The sequence below is a fragment of the Gadus macrocephalus genome, chromosome 3, assembly GCF_031168955.1.
Source record: "Gadus macrocephalus chromosome 3, ASM3116895v1".
In the NCBI taxonomy this organism is placed as follows: Eukaryota; Metazoa; Chordata; class Actinopteri; order Gadiformes; family Gadidae; genus Gadus; species Gadus macrocephalus.
In genome coordinates, this window is record NC_082384.1 from 12898571 (window position 1) to 12913506 (window position 14936).

Below are 14936 nucleotides of genomic sequence, written 5' to 3' on the forward strand. Positions count from 1 at the left end.
CGTCAAAGTACCCAAGTTTCACCTCTGGGCCATCAGAGCTCTTCTATACGACACCCCGCGACGACAACCTTTCCCAGAACCGCTGGGGCCAGATAACACAATCCGAGCCCGCCAACCAGGCTGGATCCGTCACTCAGTGCGGCCCGGCCTCTGGTGAAGACGAGGAGACAACCTGTGGTTCGTCTGTGGCCCCCCTGCCTGGCACAGCAGGCCCCCCACCCCCAGGCAGTCTGTCGTTCAATGCCTGTCACTACCAACACATGCCTCGTCGTCACTGTGTGGGCCCGACAGCTGCCAATCACGTCTGTTCCCTGCTCTTTAAAGAGTCTGCGAGAAGCCCGACCACCTGTCAATTAGCCCAAGGGCGGTAACCCATGGCGACGGGCCCATTCTTGGTGGGCAGAGTGTGAGCTAATGTATTAAATTGTAGAAAGTGATACCGATTTTTAAAGTGGACTTTTAGAATGGAGTGGAATAGAGAAGGGATCACAAGGTTGAGAGGCATCTACCTGTTTACAGCTGCTAAGAAATAATACATGTCTGCCAATTGTCTTTGGTAGTAGATCCAGCAGACTTGGCTGCAAAAGTTAAGGGTGCTGGTGAGGATTGTGGATATGAAAAACATGCCTGCACAGAGAACAACAATGAGTTACACGATACATAAACATGCCTAAACATACATTCCCGAGGGTTCTGTGAGTTAATTGAATATACATGCATGTGTTTAGTGATCTGGTCGGTGGGAGGCTATAGTTCATCAATGGTAGGGACATTGTCAGCCACTGTGTGATTCAACCGGGTCTGTCCTCGCGTGCGTGATATGGTATGATTGCTATTGCAGCCCTTTTAGAGTCGCCCTATATGGGCTAAATACAGGCTACAGCAGAATGGAGCTTCATAGACTGCCTTTGGATGAAATGAAATGTGTCAAGGCACGCAAAAACACACTAAATTGACAATATAACTTTTTTTGATTAAATTATCTTGTGCCATGCTCCGACAGGCAACCACGCTGGTGGTGGACACAGGTGACATGACCTTTGCACTTATTCATAAGGGAGTAGTGGAACAAGTGTAAGTGGTGACTTCAAACGGTTTAGTTATTAACGTTGCGAATATTCATAGTGAGATCCTGTGGGAATACCCATATCACTGGCGAACGTTGCTAACTCTTTGGGCAGTTTGATTAGTTAGCTAGCAAGTTAGAGTTGGTGGCTGTCGTGGGAAATATGTTTTGAGTGCATGTATCTTGTTTTGGATCAGGATGTGTTACATGATTGGCTGATTGGCGGGGCTAATTTGAATATTAGCTTGCTGAAGTTCAAGGCAGTGATTAAGGCTAACCATTTTATGAAAGGTTGTCTTAATCTTAGGTAATTAAAGCTTGCGTCTTGACAGTGATTTCCAAGTGCATAATTGGCTCCACATTACATCACTCTCTAAACGTCTTCCAAGTGAGCTCTCCCTTTTTCCTCCTGTTAACAAGGACATGCACTGCAACAGTTTCAAATATAACACATTTTAAGGAATATAAACCTGAAAGTATTTTGGGGAAATAATGGATTGCGTCTGTATCTTAGCAGGAACAGCAGCCACCCAACAGGAAATAGACAGGGAGCAGGGACTGCATGTAGAATGTCCGGGGCTAAGAATTATAGAATGAATCAATAATGTACAAGAGGACAGGGTATATTGCCCTCATACCATTGTTGAATTGTTTTGCTGATAGGAGTGAACATGTTTGAATCCATTAAAGTAAACTAATAATAAAAAATGATGGATGATTCCCTTTTTGTATTGAGGGATCTCCTCTAAAATAAATAAGTCAGTTCTGTTGGTCTGTGTGTTTAGTTCTCCCCCTCTACAACTAGCTTGGCATACACAATATATTTGTTGCGGCCCCACTACATAACCCTAGACGTAGTGAGTAAGACCTTTGTAAGACAATAGATGGACCCCTAAGGATTATGTGTCAAGTACGGTATAACGTGTGCTTCATTGAATGCACCGGGCTTGCTGAACACTGCTCATACCTTTCTTTAGTAAAGAGTAATGTGCCAAAAAGGAAGCTAACCAGGCCCCTGAAGCAGGTGCACTACCTTATGCATTAAGAAAATATGTTATGTAAAATGGATTATATCCCAATTAAATGTGAGACGGTGTGCTTTACAATAAATAAATAATTCTTCATTTGTTTGAATGTGCTTCCGTTTATCTCCTTAACTATTGTGTTAATATCCATCTGCTGTTTGATTAACAGAAGGTACTTTATGAGCCTGAGCAGCCAATTTTCCCTTTCGGTAGTTTCATTGTTAATGTCGGCTGACGCCAGCCACGTCTTTGAAGAAGGCTGCTAAGAATAGGTCTGTAGTGCTTATGCTCACTGATCCCAGGTAGGTCCAAGGTTTACAGTGGCTTGAACTGATTGCAGTGTGAGGACTCAGATCAGTAACACAGGAGGACTCCAGTGTAAACCGTCATGTTCAGCAGAGAGTGCAGGTCCACCCCATGTCTCCAACATACACACACACAAGTCTGACTCATGTTCAGAATCATCTGCAGGCATTCCTGAGATGCCTAAGTTGTGAGGAGATATGGAAGGAGAAGGGAAAGGGAGAGAAAAGAAAAGACAGAAGAGCCTAGAGAGTTCCTCGTCTGCATCAAGTCTAATCCAATCACTTTTGGCTTTCAACTGTAGAATATCAACCAGATAAACCGGATTTTCCAACGTTCCTTCAGTCCTTAAATGGAAAACTCCTGTCTTGGGCATTTCCTGTACTAGCATAACTAATGTACAAGATGTGGAGCTGAACTGTGTTCATTCAACAATGTTTTTCATTGATACACGTTTTCATGATAAATGTTGCCTTGTATTGGATTACGTTTTCTCACAGAGGACTCACAGGGAACCCTCCATAACAATGACTAATAACTGGAAAGTCTCAGTGTTCAGACTGGTGGAGAAGAAGTCAAGCACTTGAGGGAGTTCCGTGTTTGACTGAAAGCACCATGTGCAGAGGATCGAATGGGAGGTGTTGTATTCATTGAAAAAAAAGAAAAAGAAATAGTGTACTGCAGAGATATCAGAGGAATGCTCCACATTAAATCAGAGCTTTCAATTTTTGCAGTTCACAGTTATGTCAGGTACAGAACTCTGCACAGCATCCTGGGAACACAAGTTGAAAGGTCCAAGTTAACTGTTATTTACCAAGGTTTAGGTCACTAAACATGTTGGGGGGGGGGACATGTCAATTTGTTCATATGCAATGGTAACACTCGGGGAATTGAGCTCCATGAGGAGTTTGTGTGAAGATGTTCCAAGTGTTATTCATCAACATCTCACCAGCACCACAACAGCCAGCGTCGAAACAACGTGTTTTGGCGTATCTCACGGCCATGATGAATGAGAGTTAAGGAAAAAATTTAGATTAACGAATATTCACAAGTGTGGATAAAACTGTTGCAAAGGCACAAGTAGTGCAGTTTGTAACATGCGTCGAGTCCGCAGGATTTATACAGGACCTGTTTGTTTTTGGAATCAACTTATGATGGTGCCAAGTGGAACATCCGGTCTGGTATTCAACCGTCCCAACAGAGAACGCCTTTGTTTAACTCATCCATTGGTGGCAATAATGGAAAGCCTTAAGCATCACAAGACCCTTGTGCTGCAAGCAGTTCACTTGGCTTCACTTATTCCCTTGTGCGCGTCTTTCTGTTGCAGCTGAAACATATAGGCCTATTTGAACGCGTTAAATGTCTCCCATCAAGCGGGCTGAACGGGCGATGAAAACTGATGTTACGTCGTGCTAGTCTTTATGGGAGTAACCGTGTGTTTGTGCGTGTGTGTGTGTATGTGCGTGATGCCTTGGGTTAGTGTTGTGTAAAATTAACAATCTTATAATGGGAACCATCTCTAGTCACATCTCCACAGCAACCAAAAAAAATAAAAAGAGTGGGCTATTAATTGATAAAAAAACATATCAATTCACAAAATATTTCAATAACGATAATTTGGAATCTATCTGAATGCCCCAAAGCAGGGGACAAAACAGATTGGATGTTTTATGCTAATTTGCAGCAAATTGACGCCAGTGGTCCACAAACGTCATAATGTATTCATTGTTTCCAAGTGACTATTGGATAATAAGGCTTATAAAGTGGTAAATGATGAAATTGTGTATTAGCTTATGGTAACACTATAACACACTATTAGTCAACCTGATCAAGCAAAGATGACGGTCCTAGATCCATCTGAAGCAAAGTGACGCAACCCACACATAATCGTATTTTCACATGTGTTGTGAAAGCCACCACAGGCTTGCGTCGTCATGCAGGGATCGTGTGAATCCATGGTGAGTCAGTAGCAACGGACTAATATCACAGGACTCAAAACACGTGGGACAATGAGTGTGTTTGTTTGTGTGCAAGTGTGTGTTTCGGTTCTTATTATAAAAGTGTGTTAATGTGTTGGAGGTTTTACAGTCAATAGTCATGCAGGGGCTGGATGGGTTGGTGGGGCCATTTGAAGGATAATTTCAACTGCCAAACAAACTACTAGAACAACGTATAGACGACAGAGGGGACTCACTTTAACCCCATAGCGTTCCAACGAGGATGTGTCATCGACCTGACTGATTTCAATTTAAAGAATTCAACATGGACAACTATTTGAAACCGCTTCTTGGCTTGCATGTTGTCGACAATATTATAGAATATCTTGGTAGACCACCCGACTGCACTGTGGAGCGCTGGAAAGGCCCGCCTGATAAATAAAAAGAAGAGTAGCTTGAAATATCTTAATCCGGTGCAATATGGCTATGCTGACCTTTTAGGATGTTAAAAAACGATAATACAAATCTAAGCTCTGTGTATTTAGGCCAAGTGTCTGTATTCCAGATTTACATAGCCTGATGCTGGGTAAGGAGATCTGCACTTGTCCTAGTCACATGGGGGAGAGAGAGGATTGGCTTCCTGGTAAATAAAGTACTAGACGTGTGTGTGTGTGTGTGTGTGTGTGTGTGTGTGTGTGTGTGTGTGTGTGTGTGTGTGTGTCTTTTTGATCACATTATGCCGCTTGGTGTTTCGGGTAATGGAAAGCGGTAGGAATTGATTGAATAACAGCGGCTTAATGCAGGCTATAGAGAATTTGAGTGATAACAAATGAAAGCCTCTTAATACATTTTCTAATGACAGCCTGAATAAAAAACAATTGCTTGCTACTTCATTGCCTTCTCGGGAAACCTTGCATTAAGAGCTTACAAAAAAAGTTTGGAAGGTAGAGAGCTGTGCAATATTACATTAAAATGACAAATTAATTTAATCTATTCCTGAACCACTGATGTACCATCCTTGACTGCACAGAGTACCAAGTTCATCAACAGTAAGTCATTATTAGAAGATCATTGATCATAATCATAGAAATCATTATCATAATGTAAATGACCCCATTGAGTATATGGCCTAGGGCTACAAATCCCTCAATGAAAAGCAGAAGCTCCTCCTGTTGCAGCTGTTTCCATGGCATCCTCGCATGCAGGTTAGCCAGTCGACCCCCATGGTTGTGCCCTACATCAGGCCCACACCTCGGCAGCCTGGCCATGGAAGAGCTCTCCCGGGAACAGGTTGCCAGTCCCACAGACGGAGCGTTGCCTTTAGGCAGTAACGGTGGCGGCAGGCACACCTTTATTGGGACACCGGCTGAAAAAATGCTGACTCAGTGACGGTCCACGTGTCGATGAATAAACCAGACACCTGCCGCAGCCTGCTTTGAGCACTGGCTCGCAGGTAAAACGACGTAGGAGGCTGTGTGGGGTATCTTTATGTGAGGAAAGGGTGTCCTCGTTAAGCGTGTCTGTGGGCTATACATGCTTGTGATTTTCCAGGAAGAGCTGCTGGGTTGTCTTTGTGTTAAATGCTGGCTAACTTAATCTCCTGCCCTTTCTAACCAGAGTGATTGTTTGTATTGGGCCTTTAATAAGTCTTGGGTCTATTTAAAGATACCAGGAGAAACACTATCAGGATATGACGCAACACACACACACACACACACACACACACACACACACACACACACACACACACACACACACACACACACACACACACACACACACACACACACACACACACACACACACACACACACACACACACACACACTAATCTTCAGGCAAAACATTGTTTAAATATTTGCCTCCAGCATTTGACTTGCCAATACAATATTTATACACACACCCAAAACATTTACCCTCCATTATAACTTTTCTTTGTATTTAACAACAGGGCCCAATAATGGCTTCTAAAGGGATACACGTAAAGCACATTGGCCTATGTATTTTACCTAACACAGACTTATTGACTTTAACCTAAAAAACTTACCAACGCAGTTAGATTGTCAACAAGAAAATGAAAAAGTTATTTGAAAATGCAGAGCATGACAGCATAAACAAATGCAATAAATGCACTTAATGCAATTCTAATTGCACAAGAGTGCAGCACTTGAATGACTTATTGGGCTGAGGAAGGTTGTGCTGCACACAACATGCTTCGAAAACAGCTTCATCATCAATCCTTCTCTGCGGAGCGTGCATTTTCATCACGATACAAACGCTCGTACTCTGCAAATATCGACCAGAAGATAGATACCGGTAGATGCGTTCAGCAACAGGCACACAAAACATAAAGGGCAGTCATAGCATGGAGCGAAACACAGCCACCAGGCGGAGGGAGGGAGGGAGGGAGGAGGGGGACGACAGCTGTTGTGTCCGCTGGCTTGGAGGGAGGGTTAGGGTGAGAACGGTTTGGTTGGAGGGGGGGGAGGGAAGGATAACAGAAGGACTAAACGGTGGATCATTTTACCCACAGACCCCGAACTGTAGCTCAGTGTTGAAGACGGTCGGAGGGGGCCAAACAGAACCTGGTTTGTCAACGGCACCATGCTGAAAGTGACATGGCTGCGGCGCCGCCATTATCAGCAATCCCCTCATCGTCGCCCGTGGGTGAGATCGATGTGGGATAATGCCATGGAGGGCATTATCTGGCTGGCCTGCTTTGAGCATGATAGAAACATATTGACGGCACGGGGATCAGTCTCCAGAGCGGCTAGAGTCGTGTCATGGTGGTGTGGGTAATCAATAGCAGACCCCGCTCCCACCCGTGAGAACGTGTTCACTGGTGGTGGTGGGCTGCTGGCACTAGTTGCACAGGTGGGGGGGAACGTTAACATGGAAAAAGCTATGGAAAAACTGTTAAAACGATAACCAGATGGGTTCAAACGTTGATTAAAGTCCTCAGATATATACCTATGCACTCTACCCTACACATCTAATAAAAGGTTGCAAATAACATCTTGATGCATTATTATGGAGGAAGATGCATGAATAAGTAAAGTCTGTATATCTTCCCTCATTTCATGACAGATTTTAGATCATATTCGTAACCCCCTTCCCATGGGATTAAAAATATGAATCAAAAACAAACCAAAAACTGTGGCTGCAAGCAGCGGCTTCATCGGGAAAATGGAAGCTTTTAGTCATCTCCAAGCGAGAACCATTAGACATCATTACAGGTTCTGCACCAAGTTCTGCTTGTGGATAACGGCACGGCATGCTCATTACTACATGCTATGACTGTTCCACACGGATTGAGGTAGGCAGCCAATAGCCCCGATGACTGCTACAACTCTAATGTAATGCTAACCCCCCTCTTTTAAAATACATTTGAGCACATTTCCTCCCGTATGTTGTGGGTGTGCGAGTCACTCGAGGGCCCCAGGGGGAGAGGTGTGTCTTGGGGGGCCCATTAGGGGTCCTGACCGGCTATGTAAATAGGCTCTTTACTAGCACACCACCTAGGGTGAGGAGGGAGCCACAGAGCTCTGTTCAGAGCCGTGTATTGTGGTAAAAAACAACTACACATTTCTAGGCTGATGCCAGAGCAGACTACATTTAGGTAGGACTCTAGATATAGTCATCAGGCCTCTACTGTTTTTGTTTTCTCATGATCTTTAAAGGCGAAATTACATGTTTTCTCTACAGCAAAAAGCGGCCATGTTGAAGGACAATCACTTCGTCCTTGTAACTGACAAACACACAGATTTCGGAAAGCTTGAATTCAAAGCAGAAGAACCACTCCATTTACTATACGAAAAAAACGTACACGGTTAATTTATGATTGTACTTTAAGATATAATTGTACTGTACATATAACTGCACTTTTAACGTAGAAACGGATTTCCTTTAGAAAGTGCTACATCCTGTCAAGTCTAAATCTTCTTCAAACACTTGGCACTATCAGAGCTCTGTTAGCAATTTGCCGTGATGCAGGTTAAGCCTTTCCTCTCAATAACAATCTTGTTAGTTAGCCCACAAGCTAAGTGGCTGTTTAAAATAGCACAGCAGTGCAGAGTCGTGAAGCTGGGATTAGATGTTGTTGCCCTGGGGCCCGCCGGGCACTGCCCTGATGAGCCGGGGTCAAAGGTTGAGAGTGCGACGGAGAGCAGGGCTAGTGTGGCGGCGACACAGGGGCCAAGGTGCTGTGCCTGAAACCTCTTGTTTGTTGTTAAATACAGGCGTGCTTTTGGTAAACAACACGGCTGTGATGGTACCAACATTCACAGGGCGTGCTCAGAGGGGAGGCCCCCTGCTTCAGGCACTCCCTGAAAGACGTGGGGGGGGGGGGGGGGCAAGAGAGAATGGTAACTGTTGGTAACCGACTGGAAAAAGCCTGTTGTGGACCAATTTAAGGGGGACTGGTAACCGTTGGTGACCAACTTCTAAGAACCGGTTCTGCACCAACTCTCATAAAGTCATGAGGAAATATTGCTAAATTCTTTATTTTTTTAAGATTTCAAGTAATGCATTGCAAAAAACTGACGCTCACGAGGAAAATGTGATAAAGTTGTCGTTTTGGATTCAAGTTTTTCAAGTTTGTGTAAATAAAAAGCAAGTTAAATGGGTTCATAAACTTGCCATGTATGTCATCAGGGCATGTGATAAAGGATAGGTAATTTCATAACTCTCCCTCTCCCCTCTCTGTCCCTCCCCTCTCTGTCCCTCCCCCCCCCCCCCACAGGGGCGTGTCGCTATGAGATCATAAGAATGATGGGATGTTTGCACACTGAGGAAACAAAGTAAAATTCCCAGCAGGGAACGCCAACCCTCCCTGAACTGTGGTTTGATGAAGCTGCTGGGAGTGTAAACCAATGTAAAGCTGGAATAGCACAATTGAAGAGCTTTGCTGGACAGATACACTGTGACTGGAACGCAGAACAGACTTACAGCACAGGCAAACACAATCCAGACATACTACACAGACAGCCCTTCTAGTATCATGTTCAGGTTACGTCCTCTATTCACTCTACAAGGATGCTATGACAACACAGTAACATCATCTATGCCAGTGTAGCACCACCGGTACCAGAGTAGCATCAACGTGACTATAGCAACAGCACCTGTACAAGAGCAGCAACAACATCCCCATAGCAATCCCAAACGTACCAGAATAGCACCACCTTGGTACCAACTACAGCAGAACCACTATACCAGTAACTCAATAGGGAATAAAGTAACTAACTAAATCATTACCTCACAAAACACCATCACCATAGCAACAACATCACAACAAAAAAATAATCCCCTTACAATGATAACTGTAAGCAATGTTTTTGCTGCAAATTTGGACAAGGCTGTTTAGTTCATGAATTGGATGTCTTGGCTGTGTCAATTGGTACATCAGGGTCAAAATAGACCATGAGGGCGTGGTCTCTCTGACCACAGCAGCCATGACACTGGGGGAAATGAACACACTCTGGCGGACTGAATAGGATCAGGCCTGCTCGTACAAGACAATAAAAGCTACTGTCCCGCGTCAGGCAAATAGCATAATCATCAGTATAACGACCTTTAGAGCCCCTTCCCCCACCCCTTCCTCTCCAACCCTCTGCTGGAGCTCTGCCGAGACCCACACAGATGGTCTCTCTAACGCGGACACAGAACACCCAGCAAACAGGCCCCTAGAACTATAGGCCTTCAACAGGATCAATGATCAAGAGGTTGGCTGCACAGTGCAACTACAGTTACTCAGCAAGATTCACACCAACTTCTAACTCTAATAAGTACTCAACTACTATCCTATGGTATTGTGGGGTGAATAGAGTTCCACTCCCACTACAAATACACTAAACCCGTTGACAGCGGGACCAATCATCGCCCAGGGAGGGCTAGAAGCTGCTTTTAGCCTATGCATACAAATACTTCTTTACAGAAAGCCAGCAGTAATCTCATGTTGAATACCATCAAAAAAGTTGTACATGTATGCTGGTATAGGCATGAAAAAGCCACAGGGCTTTCTCTCAAAAGAACCAGCAAATAAAATCCAACTATAGAGCCCTTCATTATTCAACCCATGTGTGAAGGCAGAGACCAAAATAATATGATGCATCATTAGATGATACAGAACATATGAAAAAACACAGTTTGAAAGAGAAACTAAAGATAACAAGCCACCTGAAACACAAACCAATCAGCCAATAGCGACTAATTTAATTACATTGACCCTTATTATGAGGAGTCCATCTTATTGTTAATTTGTCGTTTTCACTTAATTGTTTTTCGTTAATTTCCACAGAGGACTGATTTAGTGCTTAACTACATCAGTCTTCCTGAACTGCCTCAATCTCCCACCAACGGCCTTACGAGTAGACAGACAAATGGAAACATGCACGGTTCACGTTGAACACAAAGTGTATGGCCCAATGATGAATAGTAGGCCTATTTGGGAACCAAAACATTAGCCTTCTTTAATCAACCATGCATTAGAGTGGCTGCTGCTAGTCTTCCATGGCCAAAGGGCGCTCTGCTGAGAGAAAGTCAGGAGATATGTGCATAACTCTCCCTTAACGTCATACTTGTCTTTATGGGAGTAACCGTGTGTGTGTGTGTGTGTGTGTGTGTTTGTTTTTTTTTTAAATGGAGTGATTTGGACAATTGGGTATTCTGCATGCAGAGTTACCTCATTCACATGCATGTTTATTTTAAAATGAGCCAGACATTTATTTGTATGCTTAACATGCTTTACAAGCAACCCTCTTTCCATAAATTTCTGAAAATACAACAGTAACAGTTACTCCCTTTCTTTCCCTGCATCGTTCTTCCTGTGTTTACAACAAAAGTGAGAGGCTTGGGAGATGGCAGCATATACTCTTCCTCCATTCAACAGCTTATGTCAGAAATATATTAAAGACAAGGGTAAAACAACAATTCATCTCTGGCAGGAATGATGTGACTGCATAGGTCATATGGTCAACCGAATCACATGAAATGGTGAACATGGGTCAATCCTTTAAAAACCTGGTGGCCCAGGAAACCATGCAACAGTGACCATTCAAGCCAGCTTACTGAGGGCTTATTTCTGCCTTCTTGATCAGAGAGAGGTGGGGGGAGTCCAAGAGGCTGATGATGGCCCCAACTATCTGGCTCTTTGTTTGACTTTCACGGTGGTTTGCACTTGCCTGCTGTGGGCTGGGCCAGGGCACAACAGAAGCACACCCCTGTGTGGGGAGGATGAAATGTCAGTAGTGCTTTGCAGCTCTTCACTTTCCCTGTCTCCATTTCCTGGTGTGCTTCAGTTTGTACAGGCCTATTCAGCCTGCAAATAACTTCCCTGGCAAATAGCAGGGTCTGAGAATTGTAGAGGAAGTTGTTGTAGAAATATAAAGCTTACGGTTGAAAATGTTTGATGGAAATTGATTTTTAGCAGCCCACAGTCTACCTACTCACTTTGCCGGAATTGGGTAGAGGACGCAGGCCACTTGTTAAGACCTTATCAAATTATCCAGAAATAAAGCCTTCAATTTTAAGGTCTGTGGCCAAAATGGCTGAGGAAGTAACACAGCTAACCCTAGCTACGATTATGAGCATCTGGCAGGGGGCTATTTTTTCCCAAGAGAGGGATGATGGAACAGTCTAGCTGGGCTGAAGGTTAGCTACATATGTTGAGAAACTGAACACTAGCCCAGGGACATCAAGGCACCAAAGCTAGAATTAGGCCTGGTTGAAGTGGGAAACCCGCACTGTGCAGATGCCTTTAAAGGCAGTTGGATGACATACCGCTTTTTTTACAGCCACATAATGCGACAGTGCGTTGCCTTGTTTCACGGGTTCATTACTCCCTGATGCAATACAACCAAGCATAAGAAAACGGCAGGACCATACTATTGTAATTTTCCCTATTCTTTTAAATATCCTCGAACTTCAGAGAAGTTGGTGTGCAACCCTTTTTAAAGCAACAGTTCAAACATAGGCCTATGGTTGTTTTTAGCCGATCTCAATGGTTGTATACTGTAGTTCTGGTCGACAATGACAGGACAATCCTCGGTCAACTTAAAGTAGACCTACTGGAAATGAAAAATGATTCACATGTTCTGATAAATTCTACTCTCGGACTACCAGAGATCATTCGAACCAGAGTTTGGGACTAGGCCTGGAAATAATCCTACACTGAATTGCGTGAGATGTACTGTGGTATGGAAAAGGAAAACACCCCTTTAGCGGTACTGTCAACATTACTAGGAAGGCATACAGGCCTACCAACTCAACTGGTGTAAACCTGTACACCAGTTGAATTATATACATTTAAACGTTGCCATGAAAACCAGCTAGAAAAAGCCAGTTATATTTTAAATGAATTAGTGTTGAATGCTTTACATTTGGTAGGCTCATTCAACATTGCTTCCTCCACACTACAGGTGTAAAAGTTGATGTAGCAGGTGTATCAGTCCTCTGAAACAAGCCACCACTATTATGCCTTTGTGCCAAAGCACTGATCCTAGACGCATTGAACGCATCACTACCAACACAACAGCTTAACTGGAAACTAAACCACACGATAATATCCGCACACCGAGGTCACACAGCGTGTCTACCAGCCAGGGCGAGTCCAGATAGGCTCCAGACCCTGCCACAAGTGGCCAATAATACATTATTTAGCATGTAACAAACTATCCTTTTTCATGTCCGGGCCTTGACATGGACCCAGCTATTCTACTGAATGAATAGTCAATAGGTAGTGAGATAAACATGCAAACATGGTGAACCCACAAGAAGCACAATAGCCGTGTTGTAGTCATTTTAACTTACTTGTATGGAGTCGTTTGCCATCTTTGCTCAGCGCTGGTCGGACACCGGTGGGGGTTTTAGCTTCTGTCTGACGAACTACAGACTTGTTAGACCGTCTCACGGCACTATATCGTCTCCTTGTTCGGCTCGACTGTCAGGACTTTTAAAACCAACAAGAAGATTTACGTCAAATTGTTATAGCAGGCGTTTCGGAAGTGTTCTATGTGCACATAGTTTTATTGACACAATGGTCCAAGGGGGTTAATCCGCATTGTTAGACGAGCCACTACCCTAAGAGCTGGACCGCCTGGGATCTAATGAAGGACAACGTGCAGCATACAACACTCAATAAGTAGCCTACGAACCGGCGACTGGAGAGTTTTAATAAAATATCTCCGTAGAGGATTGGGTACTGAAAAAAAAACTCCGCATCAGAGACATTGTTTAATATCCAGATTGTGGATCCAACAGCCCTCAGCTAGCACGAGTCAAAGAAAATCCATCCATGAACAAGACTCCCCGTTGTCTTCGGCCAAGTCCAGGCTGAACCAGCACGCATCCACCGTGGACGTTCAATGACTCGATCAACTCTAAAGCCTCCCTTCTTCCACAGTATCGGTGAACACGTCTCAGTCAGTGTCTCCCAGGGTAGAGGGAGCCTGCTGTCAATTTTGTTGATGCCTTTTTCCGCCAGAGACAATGGACAGTCAAATATCAAGAAGACAAAGGATCTCCGAAAGGTATAGCTGAACAACCATGCAGTCCAGAACGTAAAAGAGAAAACGTCGTTCTTCTTTTTGTAGTTCAGAGGTTGGAGGCTACAGGGACCGCGTTTTAGGAGCACACGAGCGCTGCAGCTGACGTGAGTGGACGCCGACAACAGTCCTCAGAGACCAGCCGCTCGCTCCCGCCAGTCGGGAAATATTGGAACAGTCAGTGGGGACGCGCCCAAACGGGTCACGTGACAGAGTGACGGTTACTAATTAGGAGCTCACTTTACACCGGTTACACTTAAAAACGTGTAAAGTTATACATTTCATTGGTAAGTTATAATAATAATAATAATAATAATAATACATTTAATTCTCTGACTTCATCTCTCTATAAAATATGGAGGATTGTAGGCCAAATTTGCAAGTATCATAACCTCTAACCTAGATAAGAGGTGATTGATTTTACTAATACTACAGAAGGGTTATATACTAATACTAGCATATTAAAACATTGTCCATACGATGCTCATCATGTCTTGTTCATCAAGTTGATGAACCGACCTTTATTGTGTGAAGCCTATGTGGGCCAATCAGCAAAACTCAAATCAGTTTAGGATAAAATTGAAATAGGTCTAATCCGACATCTATAAAAAATTAGATTAGAAATTCAGACGATTATATAATATGTCTACACTAATGTATAGGTAGCCGAGAACTCGGAAAGTGGACGGGAAACCCACATACATTAGCAAGTAGTAAGAAGTTTCCCTGAGGTAAGGCTAGCTAAAATATTATTTACACTAACATTGATTCAACGCTTAAGATACACACAAGATTTTCGGGATGGACGTTTTTACAAGATTACTCATTATAAACGAAGCCAGCCGTTTCGAAAGTCATCTCTAAAGATTAACAGGAGGTTAAGAAGGTCAACAGTAGCACAAATGCAAACTAGCTAAATAATTCTATATCACGCGTTGGGTTTTTGAACAGGTTTTCAACAAAAAGAAGAAAAAAAATCAAATAACGAAGAACTAGACAAAATGACTTCAAATTCACCACAACATCGACAACCTTCATTACGAGCTCTACTCCAGGATGACTCTGC

At 43.6% G+C, this 14936-nt stretch overlaps 1 protein-coding gene across 1 annotated transcript in view; it reads right to left on the reverse strand.

Moving 5' to 3' along the window:
* Nucleotides 1-14004, reverse strand: part of pkn1a (protein kinase N1a) — a 41777-nt gene extending 27773 nt beyond the window's left edge. Inside the window, exon 1 of the mRNA XM_060046205.1 lies at nt 13137-14004. Coding sequence (XP_059902188.1) covers nt 13137-13157 — 21 coding nt within the window. The 5' untranslated portion in view covers nt 13158-14004. The remainder of the gene's footprint in view (nt 1-13136) is intronic.
* Nucleotides 14005-14936: the final 932 nt, after the last annotated feature.